We start from the raw sequence: 12,405 nt of genomic DNA, 5'->3' as shown, positions 1-12,405 counted from the left end.
GGAGGCGTTTGCCTCTTGCCTCATAATTTATGCAAATGAGCTGTGTAATTAGCTGTAATCTCAAGGCACGGCCCGCGGGGGGAGGTTGGGGGTGCCCAGAGGAGAGACCCCCCGGAATGAGCCCGTGGGTGGTCCCAGCGCTGACTGAGGGGGCTCCAGGAGACCCCAGACCCCGAATCCTGCTCCTCCCAGTTCCTCCCAGTTCCTCCCAGTTCACCCCAGTCCCGTGCCACTGCCTCACCCTGCGCTGGGAGCACTGGGGGCACTGGGGACACTGGGGGCATTGGGGGCACTGGGGGGCACTGGGAGCACTGGGGACACTGGGAGCACTGGGGACACTGGGGGCACTGGGGACACTGGGGACACTGGGGACACTGGGGGGATACTGGGGGCACTGGGGGGCACTGGGAGCACTGGGGACACTGGGAGCACTGGGGACACTGGGGACACTGGGGACACTGGGGGCACTGGGGACACTGGGAGCACTGGGAGCACTGGGAGCACTGGGAACACTGGGGGGCACTGGGATCATCCTGCACTGGGAGCACTGGGGGCACTGGGGGCACTGGGGACACTGGGGGCATTGGGGACACTGGGAGCACTGGGGGCATTGGGGGGCACTGGGGACACTGGGAACACTGGGAACACTGGGGACACTGGGGGCACTGGGGGCATTGGGGGCACTGGGGACACTGGGACACTGGGGACACTGGGGGGCACTGGGAGCACTGGGAATACTGGGAGCACTGGGGACACTGGGGAACACTGGGAGCACTGGGGGCACTGGGAACACTGGGAATACTGGGAGCAATGGGAGCACTGGGGACACTGGGGGCACTGGGGACACTGGGAGCACTGGGGGCACTGGGAGGAACTGGGAGCACTGGGGGCACTGGGAGACGCCCCGGAGCCAAGGGACATGGGACAGCCCACAGGTGGCTGAGGGGCACTTGGGGACCAGGACACACGGTCCCTGTCCCCTGTGGTGGCACGGCGGGGATTGGGAATGGGAATGGGAATGGGAACTGGGATTGGGATGGGAATTGGGATTGGGGATGGGATGGGGCTGGGATAGGGATGGGATGGGGTTGGGATGGGGACTGGGATAGGTATGGGAATTTAGATTGGGGGTGGGATTCAGGATGGGAATTGAGATTGGAGTGGGGATGGGAATGGGGAATGGGAATTGGGGTTCAGGATGGGAATTGGGATTCAGGATGGGAATTGGGATTGGGATTGGGGTGGGAATACGGATGGGGATTGGGGTGGCCGGAGCTGCCAGCCCAAGTGTGCCCCACAGAGCTGTTGGTGGCCACGGCCGGGGCCAGCCCAAGGCCACCACCCCAACCCCAATGACACTCGGGGGTCCCCGACCTGGAGCAGCCACAGGAGCAGCCCTGGATCCTCCCGGGCAGGGAGAGGAGAGGAAACGCAGTGAGACCCCGGGGCTGGGCTGAGCCCGAATCCCCCAGGTGTGCCCCCGAATCCCCCAGGTGTGCCCCCGAACCCCCAGGTGTGCCCCCAAATCCCTCAGGTGTGCCCCCGAACCCCTCAGGTGTGTCCCCGAATCCCTCAGGTGTGCCCCCAAATCCCCCAGGTGTGCTCCCGAACCCCCCAGGTGTGTCCCCGAATCCCCCAGGTGTGATCCCGAACCCCCAGGTGTGCCCCACCGAGCCCCACGTGTGTGCTCACCCCATTTCTGCACAAACAACCCCCATCCAATCCGGGGTCCCCATGACGGGATCCTCACCCTGGATCCCCCTCCCGAAATTCCCATCCCAGGGTCCCCATTCCAGAATTCCCGTCCCAGGATCCCCATTCCAGGACCCCCCTCCCCATTCCAGAACCCCTCTCCCCACTCCAGGACCCCCATTCCAGGACCCCTCTCCCCATTCCAGGACCCCTCTCCCCACTTCAGGACCCCCATTCCAGGACCCCTCTCCCCATTCCAGGACCCCCATCCCATTTCAGAACACCCCATCCCATTTCAGAACCCCTCTCCCCACTCCAGGACCCCCATTCCAGGACCCCTCTCCCCATTTCAGAACCCCTCTCCCCACTCTAGGCCCTCCATTCCAGGACCCCCCTCCCCATTCCAGGACCCCCATCCCATTTCAGAACCCCTCTCCCCATTCCAGGACCCCCATTCCCGTTTCAAGATCCTCCTCCCAGGATCCCCATTTAGGACCCTCCTCCTCATTTCAGGACCCCCCATTCCCATTCCAGGACCCCCATTCCAGGACCCCCATTCCAGGACCCCCATCCCTGTTTCAGAACACCCCATCCCTGTTTCAGAACCCCTCTCCCCATTCCAGGACCCCCATCCCTGTTTCATGAACCCGCCTCCCCATTCCAGAACCCCTCTCCCCACTCCAGGACCCCCATTCCAGGACCCCCATCCCTGTTTCAGAACACCCCATCCCATTTCAAAACCCCTCTCCCCATTCCAGGACCCCCATTCCAGGACCCCTATCCCTTTTTCAGGACCCCCATTCCAGGACCCCTCTCCCCAATTCCCATTTCAGGACCCCCCTCCCCATTCCAGGATCCCCATTTCAAGACCCTCATTCCAGGACCCCCATCCCTGTTTCAGGACCCCCCTCCCCATTTCAAGACCCCCATTCCAGTCCCCCCCCGCCGTGTCCCCTCCCGTGGCCCGTCCTTTCGGGGCCCGGCTCATCCCACGGGGACAGCCGCGTTTCGGTGGCGGCGGTGGCGGTGGCGGTGGCGGTGGCGGTGGCGGTGGCGGAGCCGTCCGGGCCGGGATGATGAAAACCAGGAGAGCTTTTTCCCCGAGGCCAAGGAGGAGTTTTTTTTCCTTTCCCCGCACCCTCCGCCCGGCCGGGCCTTTGGCAGCCTCTCCGGGGCGATGCGGGCTTCCCACGCGTCCCACCGGGATCGCGGCTCCGCGGGGCCACCGCCGCCTTTTTCCCGTGGGATTTGGGGACTTTGGGGACTTTGGGGACAGCTGCGCTCACACCGAGGTCGCCAAAGGGTGGGTGGTGGCGGCCGCCAGCAGGGCGCAAGGGTTTGAAATGGGGACACGACGCGGCGGTGATTAAGTGGCTCCACTGGCCGAGGTGTTGTCACCCGGGAGCCTCGGGGGGGGACAAGGGACACGGGAGGGTTGGACACCCCCGGCAGAGCGGGGACAGGCTCGGCCAGCACCTCCTGGGGTTTTTTTTGGGGTGGTTTTTTTTTGGGGGGGTTGCCCCAAATTCATCGGGGTCACGGTGGGTTCTGCCCCGCTCCCTCCTGCCCGCGAGTGCAGCTCTGACCTCAAAACTGTCCCCAAAATTGTCGCGAAAATTGTCCCACGGCACAGAACCGAGGCGCACTGAGGGGCACTGAGCCCCTCACGGGGCTTGGGGACAGGTGACATCCCTTCGGGCACGAGCAGCAGGTGCCACCCTCGGGGTGGGCACACAAACCCCGGGAGGAGGGCGGCCACCCCTGAGTGTCACCCCCTTGATTTGGGGACATTTGGGGGGTCTTCAGAGGAGGCGGCAAGAGGAGGGCGGCCACCCCTTGAATGTCACCCCCTTGATTTGGGGACATTTGGGGGTCTCCGAAGGAGGCGGCAGGAGGAGGGCGGCCACCCCTGAGTGTCACCCTCCCGATTTGGGGACATTTAGGGGGCTCTCCGGAAGGGGTGACAAGAGGAGGGCGGCCACCCCTGAGTGTCACCCCCTTGATTTGGGGACATTTAGGGGTCTCCGGAAGGGGTGACAAGAGGAGGGCGGCCACCCCTTGAGTGTCACCCCCTTGATTTGGGGACATTTGGGGGGCTCTCCGGAAGGGGTGACCAAGCCACCTGCGTGTCACCAACACCCGAGAGGAGGGGACAGCTGCCTGGAGCGGGGGTGGGGGTGGTGACATCAGGGACGCCCGGGGGTCCCCGACGGGAGAGGAGGGATGGGGTGTCTTGGTGACAGGAGGAGGCGGGGAGGGGAAGGAGAGGGAGGGCCGGTTGTTGCTTTCTTCTTTAATTACCCCCCTGGTTTTGCGGTGTCTGCTGCGAGCTTCCCGTCCCCTCCCTCGGCTTTCATCCGCCGGGGATCCTCAGAGCGGCGGCAGCTCCTCGTCAAAAGCGGCGGGGCCGCGGCTCTGCCTCCAAGGGTTAAAATCACCGGGGCCACCGGGGGTGGAGCTGGGGCGGAGGGAAGAACCGGCCGCCGGGCTGGGACCCGGCCATTCCTGCTCGCCCGGCCGGCCCGGTGGCTAGCCCCGTGCCTTTTTTGGGGAGCCGAGCGGGTCCCTCCAGGGTCCCCTGAGCAAATAATAATAATAATAAAAAAAAAACCACCCAAAAAAAAAAGCAGCGCTCGCACCGTGAGCCGATGAGGACGGAGCCGCCGGGACCTCGCTAGAGCCGTACGTAACCCTGTGGCCGGGAGAACCGGGGCACCGGGGGAGGGCTGCGGGGCACCGGGATGGGGCCGCGGGATGTGGAACCCACGGTGGATGCCAGGAGGTCTGACCGGAGAGTCGGTGCTCGTCACTGAGCTCCGGGAGTTTCCCCCCTGGTCCTGCCACCTTCGGGACACCGCGGTGTGTCCCCTCCTGCCACCTCCGGGGACATCGCGGTGTGCCCCCGATTCCCTGCGCGACCCCTTCCCCTGGGAGACCCAAACTCTTCCCGTGGGTCTGAGACCCTCTCGAGGTGGCTCCGAGTCCTGCGAGGGGCTGGACAGGCTGAACCCCCCCCTTTTCCCTCTCCCTGCCGAAAAACTCGATCCCTTTCCCCTCTCCCAAAAAAATTCCCTCTGGGAGGGGCTCCGCTGCGGCCACTCGGGATGTGGGGACAACCCCTGAGACCCCCAGGGAGAGACCCACGGCATCCCCCGGTGTTTTCCCCCGTCGCCCATCCCGGCGGGGCTCCCGGTGCTCCCGGTGCTCCCGGTGCTCCGCCCGGTCCCGCCGCGGGGCGAGGCACCGGCAGAGCCTCTGCCCAGCCCGGCCCGTGACTCACGGGACGCTTCAGCCGCCGCCGCTTCTGCCTCAGTTTCCCTGCGGTGAAATGGCCAAAGCGTCGCTGAGCCCCGCCAGGGAGTGGGGATGGGGAGAGCCCCTTGGGGATTTTTATTTTTTTTTTGGGGAGGGGTTTTTTGGTCATTATTCCAAGATGGAAAAATGTCCTGGGAGGTTTCGTGAGTGGATGAGACAGGCTCGTGGAGCAAGGGGGGGTTTTCTCAGTGTTCTCCTCATCCCGGTCGTGGTGTTTTTTTTTTTTTTTTTTTTTTTGTGTGTGTTTTTTGTTTTTTGTTTTTTGGGTTTTTTTTCCCTGGATTTGGAGCTGGGATGGGGCCACTGGTGACGCTGGGGTTGTACTGGGGACCCCCGAGATGAGGGGGGAGCCTCGGGGTGGGTGTGATGTGGCACACCGAGGGGCCCGTCCCCTCCCGTGGGGTTTAGGGGGGCACTTTAGGGGGATGTCCCTCGGTCCCCAAATCTGGGGGGGGGTGTCCTATCCGTGCCAGCTGCCCCCCCCAAAAAAAATCCCCATCACGTTTGGTGGGTTTGACCCCAATTTGGAGCTCCTGGGGGGGGGGACACACCACCGCGGGTGGGATTCATGGAGCCCGTCAGTGCCAGCCCTCCGTGTCCCCACTCGTGTCCCCAGCGGGGAAGGGACAGTCCCCAGGGGTGGGGCAGGCAGAGCTGAGGAGCGAGACCCCCCCAAAATCTGCTCCGCTGCCACCAGCCCGGCCCCCAGCTGTACCCATGGCACAGGTACAGGTGAGTCCCCTCGGGGGGATTTGGGGACACACCCCTCCCCAAACCCCCCACCCCCATTTTTGGGGTCTCTCTGCCTTCCTGGGTGACACCTGGTGTCCCCAAGCAGCTGAGGGGGGGTCTCCAGCCCTGTGGGGACCCTCTCCCTGCCCTGGAGGGATTGGGGGGACCACTGGGGGATCCCCAAATCTTTAACCCCCCTCCTCCCGGAACGTGTCCCTGCGGGTCTGTCCTTGTCCCACGCTGGGCTGGGGGTGGCCGGGAGGTGACAACGGTGACAATGGCCGGGTGGGGGGGTGCCGGTGGCGCCGGTGGGAAGCCGAGGGGGGGTGCGGACGGGAGCCGGTGGCGGCACAGGTGGATTTCGACACCGGGGTGGGGCCGGTCCCCAGTGGGGTTTGCAAAGCTCCCGCTGAGTCACGGCCGCGCTGCCGGGAGCCTGCGGGTGCCCCGGGGGGTTTGGGGGTGCCCCGGGGGGTTTGGGGGTGCCCCGGGGGGTTTGGGGGTGTCCCGGGGGGTTTGGGGGTGCCCCGGGGGGTTTGGGGGTGCCCCGGAGACAAAGGAGCCTCGGGCAAAGCCACCCCCGAGCTCGGCTTCAAAGCGCTGCCCCGAGGGGGGCTCATCCCGCTGCCAACCGGCCCCGGGGTGCGGCGCCCCCAAAATGCGGCCTGAGGGGTCCCGGCGGAGCCCCGGGGCTCGGGGCGGGGGGTGGTTTCCCAGCCCCCATGGGATGAGGGGGAGGCAGGTTGGGATCGTGGGTGTCGTGTTCCTCTCGTGGGTGTCGTGTTCTCTCCCGTGGGTGTTGTGTTCCTCTCGTGGGTGCCGTGTCCTCTCGTGGGTGCCGTGTCCCCTCGTGGGTGCCGTGTCCCCTCCCGTGGGTGCTGCGTCCCCTCTTGGGTGTAATGTCCCCTTCCGTGGGTGCCGTGTCCCCATTGTGGGTGCCGTGTCCCCTCGTGGGCGCCGTGTCCCCTCGTGGGTGCCGTGCCCCCTCATGGGTGCCGTGTCCCCTCCCATAAGTGTCGTGTCCCCTCGTGGGTGCCGTGTCCCCATCGTGGGCGCCGTGTCCCCTCCTGGGTGCCGTGTCCCCCTCGTGGGTGTCGTGTCCCCTACCGTGGGTGTCGTGTCCCCCTCATGGGTGCCGTGTCCCCTCGTGGGTGCCGTGTCCCCTCGTGGGTGCCGTGTCCCCTCCCATGAGTGCCGTGTCCCCTCGTGGGTGTCGTGTCCCCTCCCATAAGTGCCGTGTCCCCTACCGTGGGTGCAGTGTCCCCCCAAGTGTGCCGTGTCCCCTCCCATAAGTGCCGTGTCCCCTCGTGGGTGCCGTGTCCCCTCCCGTGAGTGCCGTGTCCCCTCGTGGGTGCCGTGTCCCCTCCCGTGGCTGGGGTCCGGGCTGGCGGATGTCACCTCCGTCCCTTCGGGGACTCCAGCCGTGTTGAGGGGACCCAGTCGGGGGGGAGGTGACAGAGCAGACATCGGAGCGTTTTAAATTTTGGGGATTAAGCACCGACCCCCGAGCGTGTACAGCGTCCCCCCCTCAAACCGCTGCCACCCTCCTGGTGTCACAGCGCTGTCACCCAGCGGCTCAACCCCCCAAACGGCGGGTGCGGGGAGGAGAAGGAGGGGACAGAGCGCAGAGCTGCGCCCCCTCCGCTCCTGTCCGCTCCTCTCCGCCCCTCTCAGGGCGCTTTTCCCCCGGCCCCCGCAGGTCTGCGCCCCGCGATGCTGACGGCGGTCTGCGGCTCCCTGGGATCCCAACCCTCGGACGCTCCCCGTTCTTCCCCGACCCACCTGGACCTGCAGCCTCTCCAACCTTTCCAACCGCACGCTCCCGCCGCTCCGGGTGCTCCCGATTTTTCCTCTCCTCTTCCACCACCCGAGCTGCCTTTACCGGGACCCGAGGACGCCGCTTTCGCCGCTCCCGGTACCTACGAGCCTCATGGAGCCCCGAGGTTAGAGCTGCCCTCCGAGGGTCCGGCAGCTCCCGGAGCTTACGCCAAACTCCTACCGGCCGCTCCGGACATGGCTCATCCTTACGAGCCTTGGTTTCGTCCTCCGCACTCCGGAGCTCCGGGTGAAGAAAGCGGAGGGGTCAATTGGTGGGATCTTCACGCCGGAGCCAGCTGGATGGAGCTGCCCCCCGGGCAGGGCGGGGGGCTGCAGGTGCCGGCTCACCCCGGGCTGCCGGCACCTTTGGGTGCTTACGGAGGGGCAGAACATCAGCTCTGTGCGCCCCCCGCCCATCTGCTGCCGCCTCCGCCCGCTCCGCAGCATCTCCTGGCCGCCGAAGGGGTGAAATCCTTGGAGGGAGCGGCGGAACCCCGAGCGCCGGAGGTGATGGAGAGCTCGGGGAGAGCCAAAGGAACCCGCCGAGCCGTGCCTAGAGGCGGGGGACAAGCCGCTTGTCGCTGTCCCAACTGCCAAGAGGCCGAGAGAGGGGGTCCGTGCCCCGAAGGGGCGAAACGCAAACACCTGCACAACTGCCACATCCCCGGCTGCGGCAAAGCCTACGCCAAAACCTCGCACCTCAAAGCTCACCTGCGTTGGCACAGCGGAGACCGACCCTTCGTGTGCAACTGGCTTTTCTGCGGGAAACGTTTCACCCGCTCCGACGAGCTCCAGAGGCACCTGCAAACGCACACGGGAGCCAAGAAATTCTCCTGCCCCGTCTGCGGCCGCGTCTTTATGCGCAGCGATCACCTGGGCAAGCACATGAAGACGCACGAAGGGGCCAAAGAGGCAGCGGAGGCCGAGGGGAAAGGAGCCGGGGGTGGGGACGCCAAAGGAGGCAAGAGGGAGCCGGAGGGGGGAGCGGCAGCCCCCACAAACTGAGCCCCGGCTGGAGGTGGGCTGAGGGTCGGAGGTTGGGGTGAGACAGGTTTTATTTTTTTTTTATTTTATTTTTATTTTTTTTTTTCGGGGCCGGTCTCCGAATGATTTTTTTTTTTTTTTGGGTTTTTTTTTTTAGGGGCGCAGGGCTGGCACCTTGTGCCGGGAGAAGGTGGCGAGCTTAAGGGGACAACAAAACCTTGGTGGCGTTTGTCGAGGGGGGAAAACGCCGCAGCCGGAGCTGCCCCGAGGCGGTTTCACTTGTCCCGCTCCCGCTCTCCCGCCCCGTTTTGGTTTTTTTTGTTTTGTTTTGTTTTTTTTTGTTTTTTCTTTCTCTCTCTCTCTCTCTCTCTCTCTCTCCCCCACCCTCATCCTCCCCCGGCTTCCCAAATTTTATTTGATTTTTTTTTTTGGGTTGTTGTTGTTGTTGGGGAGGCTGCTGGCAGGCGGCTGGGCTGTTTGGGAGGAACATCAAGAGGAGCCGAAGGAGTTGAAGGAGCTGCCCGGACACGTCCGGCCCCAAAGGGGAGGAAAGAGAAGGAGAAAAAAGAGAAAGAGAGAGGAGAAAACCGGGAGCCTCCTCTCGGCGAGGCCGCAGCTCCCCGGTCCCCTCCCCACCGTCCCCCCAAACTGTGGCACCCCGAGGTTTTGTCGCCCACGGGTGACACGCCGGGGTTGGGAGGGGTGTCAAGGGACAGGCGACATCCCCCTGCCCCATCTGAGGGTGCTGGGCTCCCCCTCACCCCTTAAATCCCCGCTTTAATTGCGGGTCTTGAGGATGTGAAACCCATTTTTTTTTTTTTTTTTGGCTTTAATCGTGGCTAAAAAAAAAAAATAATTTGGGAGAAAAAAAAAAAAAGGGAAAAAGCTAAAAAAAAAAAAGAGAATAATTCCTGCTTGAATGTGAGCCGTGGGGTCGCTCTGAGGGGGGAGAGCTGTGGGGCAGCGGTGGGGCGGTTGCCTAAAAAACCTCCCAAGCTGCAGTTTTCCCACACCCACCGCCGCGGTTTTTCCCCCCGGGGCGGGGGAAGAAGCTCCGGGAGAGCCGGGACAGCCGCATTCCTCCCGGGCCTGGCCCGGCCGCCCCCCGAGACCCCCTTCAGGCTGTCCTTTTGTCCCTTCAGGGGACAGCAGCCACCCCTCTGTGTGCCCTCAGGGACACTCCAGTGTGTGTCCCCTCCTGTGCATGCCGCCTGTCCCCTCCCCGGGAATTCCAAGGAATTCTGTCTGGTCTTAAAATTCCCTCCTCGGGAATTCCAGGGAATTCTGTCCGGTCCTTTTTACCCCCTGTGCATGCTGCCCGTCTGTCCCCCTCCCCTTGGGGACCCCCAAAACTGTCCCTGCACCTCCCGGGGACCCCCCACCCCATGATTGTCCTCACCCCTGTCCCCACCAGGTCACCCCGTTTTGTGGCCCGCACCCCCCTTTCTGAGAGGGGGGGTCCGTGAATCTCGGTGGGGGTTTTATATTTTTTGGTTTGGATTTTTTTGGTTTTTAGATCTTTTTGTGGGGGGTGTCACCCCCCGATTTTGGCAGAACCCCTCGGGGACACAGAAGGAGAACGCGGGACTTGGGGAGGGGGGTTATATTTTTTTGGGGGGTGGGGTTTGTTGGCTGCTCGGGGTATCCCGGGGGGGGTCCCACCTCCCAGTCAACACCAGTTCAAACCAGTTGGGAATGTGGGGAGGGGGGGAGATTTCGGGGAGGGGGTGACCCCCTGGCTGACCCCTCCCCCTTCCCCATTTTGGGGGGTCCTGGAGCACCCCGAGGTCAGGGTGGGGGGAGGGAAAAGGGGGGAGAGGTGAAGTCGAGTGGGGTCCGTGCCCAAAGGGCGCCCCGAGGCCTTCGGTTTTGAGTGTTTTATTATTATTATTAATTATTATTAATTATTAATTAATTATTAATTATTAATTAATTATTAACTATTTTTATTTTATTAAGGTGAAGCCAGGCTTTGCCACTCGGGCAAAAGAGTGGATTGTCCCCCGGGCCGAAGCTGTGGCCCTGGGCTGGGAGGATGAGGAGGGGTAGGACCCCTCCCCAAAAATAAGGGTCCTGTCCCCGTGTCCCCAGCCCTGTCCCCGTGTCCCCAGCCCTGTCCCCGTGTCCCCAGCCCTGGGACAGGCCCGTGGGGCTGGGACCCCCCCAGCACGAGGTGAAGTCTCGCTGGGAGGGCTCTGCCAGGATTTGTCCCCAAGCGCAGCACGGCCACCTCTTGTCCCCCCGCGCAGGGCTCGGGTGACCTGGGCTCTCCGCAGCTCTCGAAGGAACGTCCCCGAGTCCCAAATTTGCCTTTTCCAGCACAAAATTCCCCCTCGGGTGTCCTGCCCCAACCCCAAATGGGATTTCACCTCCCGGGGGGGGCTCAGGACCCTCCCCAATGTCCCCCCAAAGCCGTTTTAGCGGCCCAGCAGCACCTTGAGGGGGTGGTCCAAACTTTTGGGGACCCCCCCGCAGATTTTGGGGGGGCTGCACCAAGGGGCACCCCACGGATGGGAAGAGCCGGGGAAGGGGGGGTCAGGTTGGGCTCAGCCTCAGCGAGCGGTGTCAGAGCTGGGGGGCTGCCGGGGGTGGGGGTCCCGGGTGTGCTCAGCCCCCCCAGATGTGCTCAGCCCCCCAGATGTGCTCAGCCCCCCAGATGTGCTCAGCCCCTCCAGCTGTGCTCAGCCCCCCAGGTGTGCTCAGGCCCCCTAGGTGTGCTCAGGCCCCCAGCCCAGGTGTGTTCAGCCCCGCTAGATGGGTTCAGCCCCTCCAGCTGTGCTCAACCCCTCCAGATGTGCTCAGCCCCCCCTCCCCCGCCCAGATGTGCTCAGCCCCTCCAGATGTGCTCAGCCCCCCCCAGCCCAGGTGTGCTCAGCCCCCCTAGGTGGGTTCAGCCCCTCCAGCTGTGCTCAGCCCCTCTAGGTGCGCTCAACCCCTCCAGATGTGCTCAGCCCCCCAGCCCAGGTGCGCTCAGCCCCCCTAGGTGTGCTCAGCCCCTCCAGCTGTGCTCAGCCCAGGTGTGCTCAGCCCCCCCAGGTGCGCTCAGCCCCCGCAGCCCCCGAGGCTCTCTGCCTCGCCGCGATGGGGCAATGAAGGCTGTAAAACCGGGCGGGGAAGGACGGGCGGCCGGCAAACCAGTCCAGCCTGCTGCGGCGTTTGGGGATCCCGCGGCCCGAACCGCCGCGTCCCCCACCCACCCAAACACCCACCCACCTCGGGGCAGGGAGGGACCGGCCCGGCCGGGAGTTTTGGGGTGATCCCCAGTCTCCCTCCCGGAGCGGTGAGAGGGGAGAAGTTTGTGCTGTGAAGAGGTTTTTTTGCGGGGGTTCTGCGGGGTTTTGGTGGGGGTTGTTTTTGTACTGGAATAAACGCCGCGTGTTTTTTCCACGCTCCGGGTTTCTCCGGCTCCATCCCTGCGTTGAAGGATGAGAGGGAGGGGGGTCTGGTGTCCTGACCCCGAATTTTTTTGTTGTTGTTAAAGGATTTGGGGGGTTTGGTGCTTCGACCCCAAATCAGCCCGGTCAAGGGACCCAGGGGTCTGGAATCCCGACCCCAAATCAGCCCCACTAAGGGTCTCAGGGGTCAGGGATCCCAAATCAGCCCCATTAAGGGTCTCAGGGGTCTGGAATCCCAAATCAGCCCCATTAAGGGTCTCAGGGGTCAGGGATCCTGATCCCAAATCTGTCCCGCCCAGGGACCTGAGGGTCTGGCATTCTGACCCCAAATAATTTATTTCAGGGGACTCAGGGATCCGGTACCCTGACCCCAAATCATTCATTCCAAGGGTCTGAGGGGTTCCTGACCCCAAATCATTTATTTCAAGGGTCTCGGGGTTCCAGAATCCCGACCCCAAACCACCCCCGG

General features: G+C 63.9%; 1 protein-coding gene across 1 annotated transcript; it reads left to right on the top strand.

The window, feature by feature from the left end:
• The first annotated feature begins 7,449 nt into the window (after positions 1–7,449).
• SP6 (Sp6 transcription factor) lies at positions 7,450–8,584 on the top strand. The gene has a single exon (XM_066340473.1). It carries the CDS (start codon positions 7,453–7,455, stop codon positions 8,560–8,562), a length of 1,110 nt encoding a protein of 369 aa, XP_066196570.1. The 5' UTR covers positions 7,450–7,452; the 3' UTR covers positions 8,563–8,584.
• Positions 8,585–12,405: the final 3,821 nt, after the last annotated feature.

This window comes from Sylvia atricapilla, unplaced genomic scaffold, assembly GCF_009819655.1.
Source record: "Sylvia atricapilla isolate bSylAtr1 unplaced genomic scaffold, bSylAtr1.pri scaffold_92_arrow_ctg1, whole genome shotgun sequence".
Classification (NCBI taxonomy): domain Eukaryota; kingdom Metazoa; phylum Chordata; class Aves; order Passeriformes; family Sylviidae; genus Sylvia; species Sylvia atricapilla.
The sequence above is the reverse complement of the archived record's forward strand: the minus strand, read 5'-3'. Positions and strand labels throughout refer to the sequence as shown.

Excerpts from the sequence above, each read along its gene's own strand:
- SP6 (XM_066340473.1), top strand. The coding sequence starts at position 7,453 with ATGCTGACGGCGGTCTGCGGCTCCCTGGGATCCCAACCCTCGGACGCT.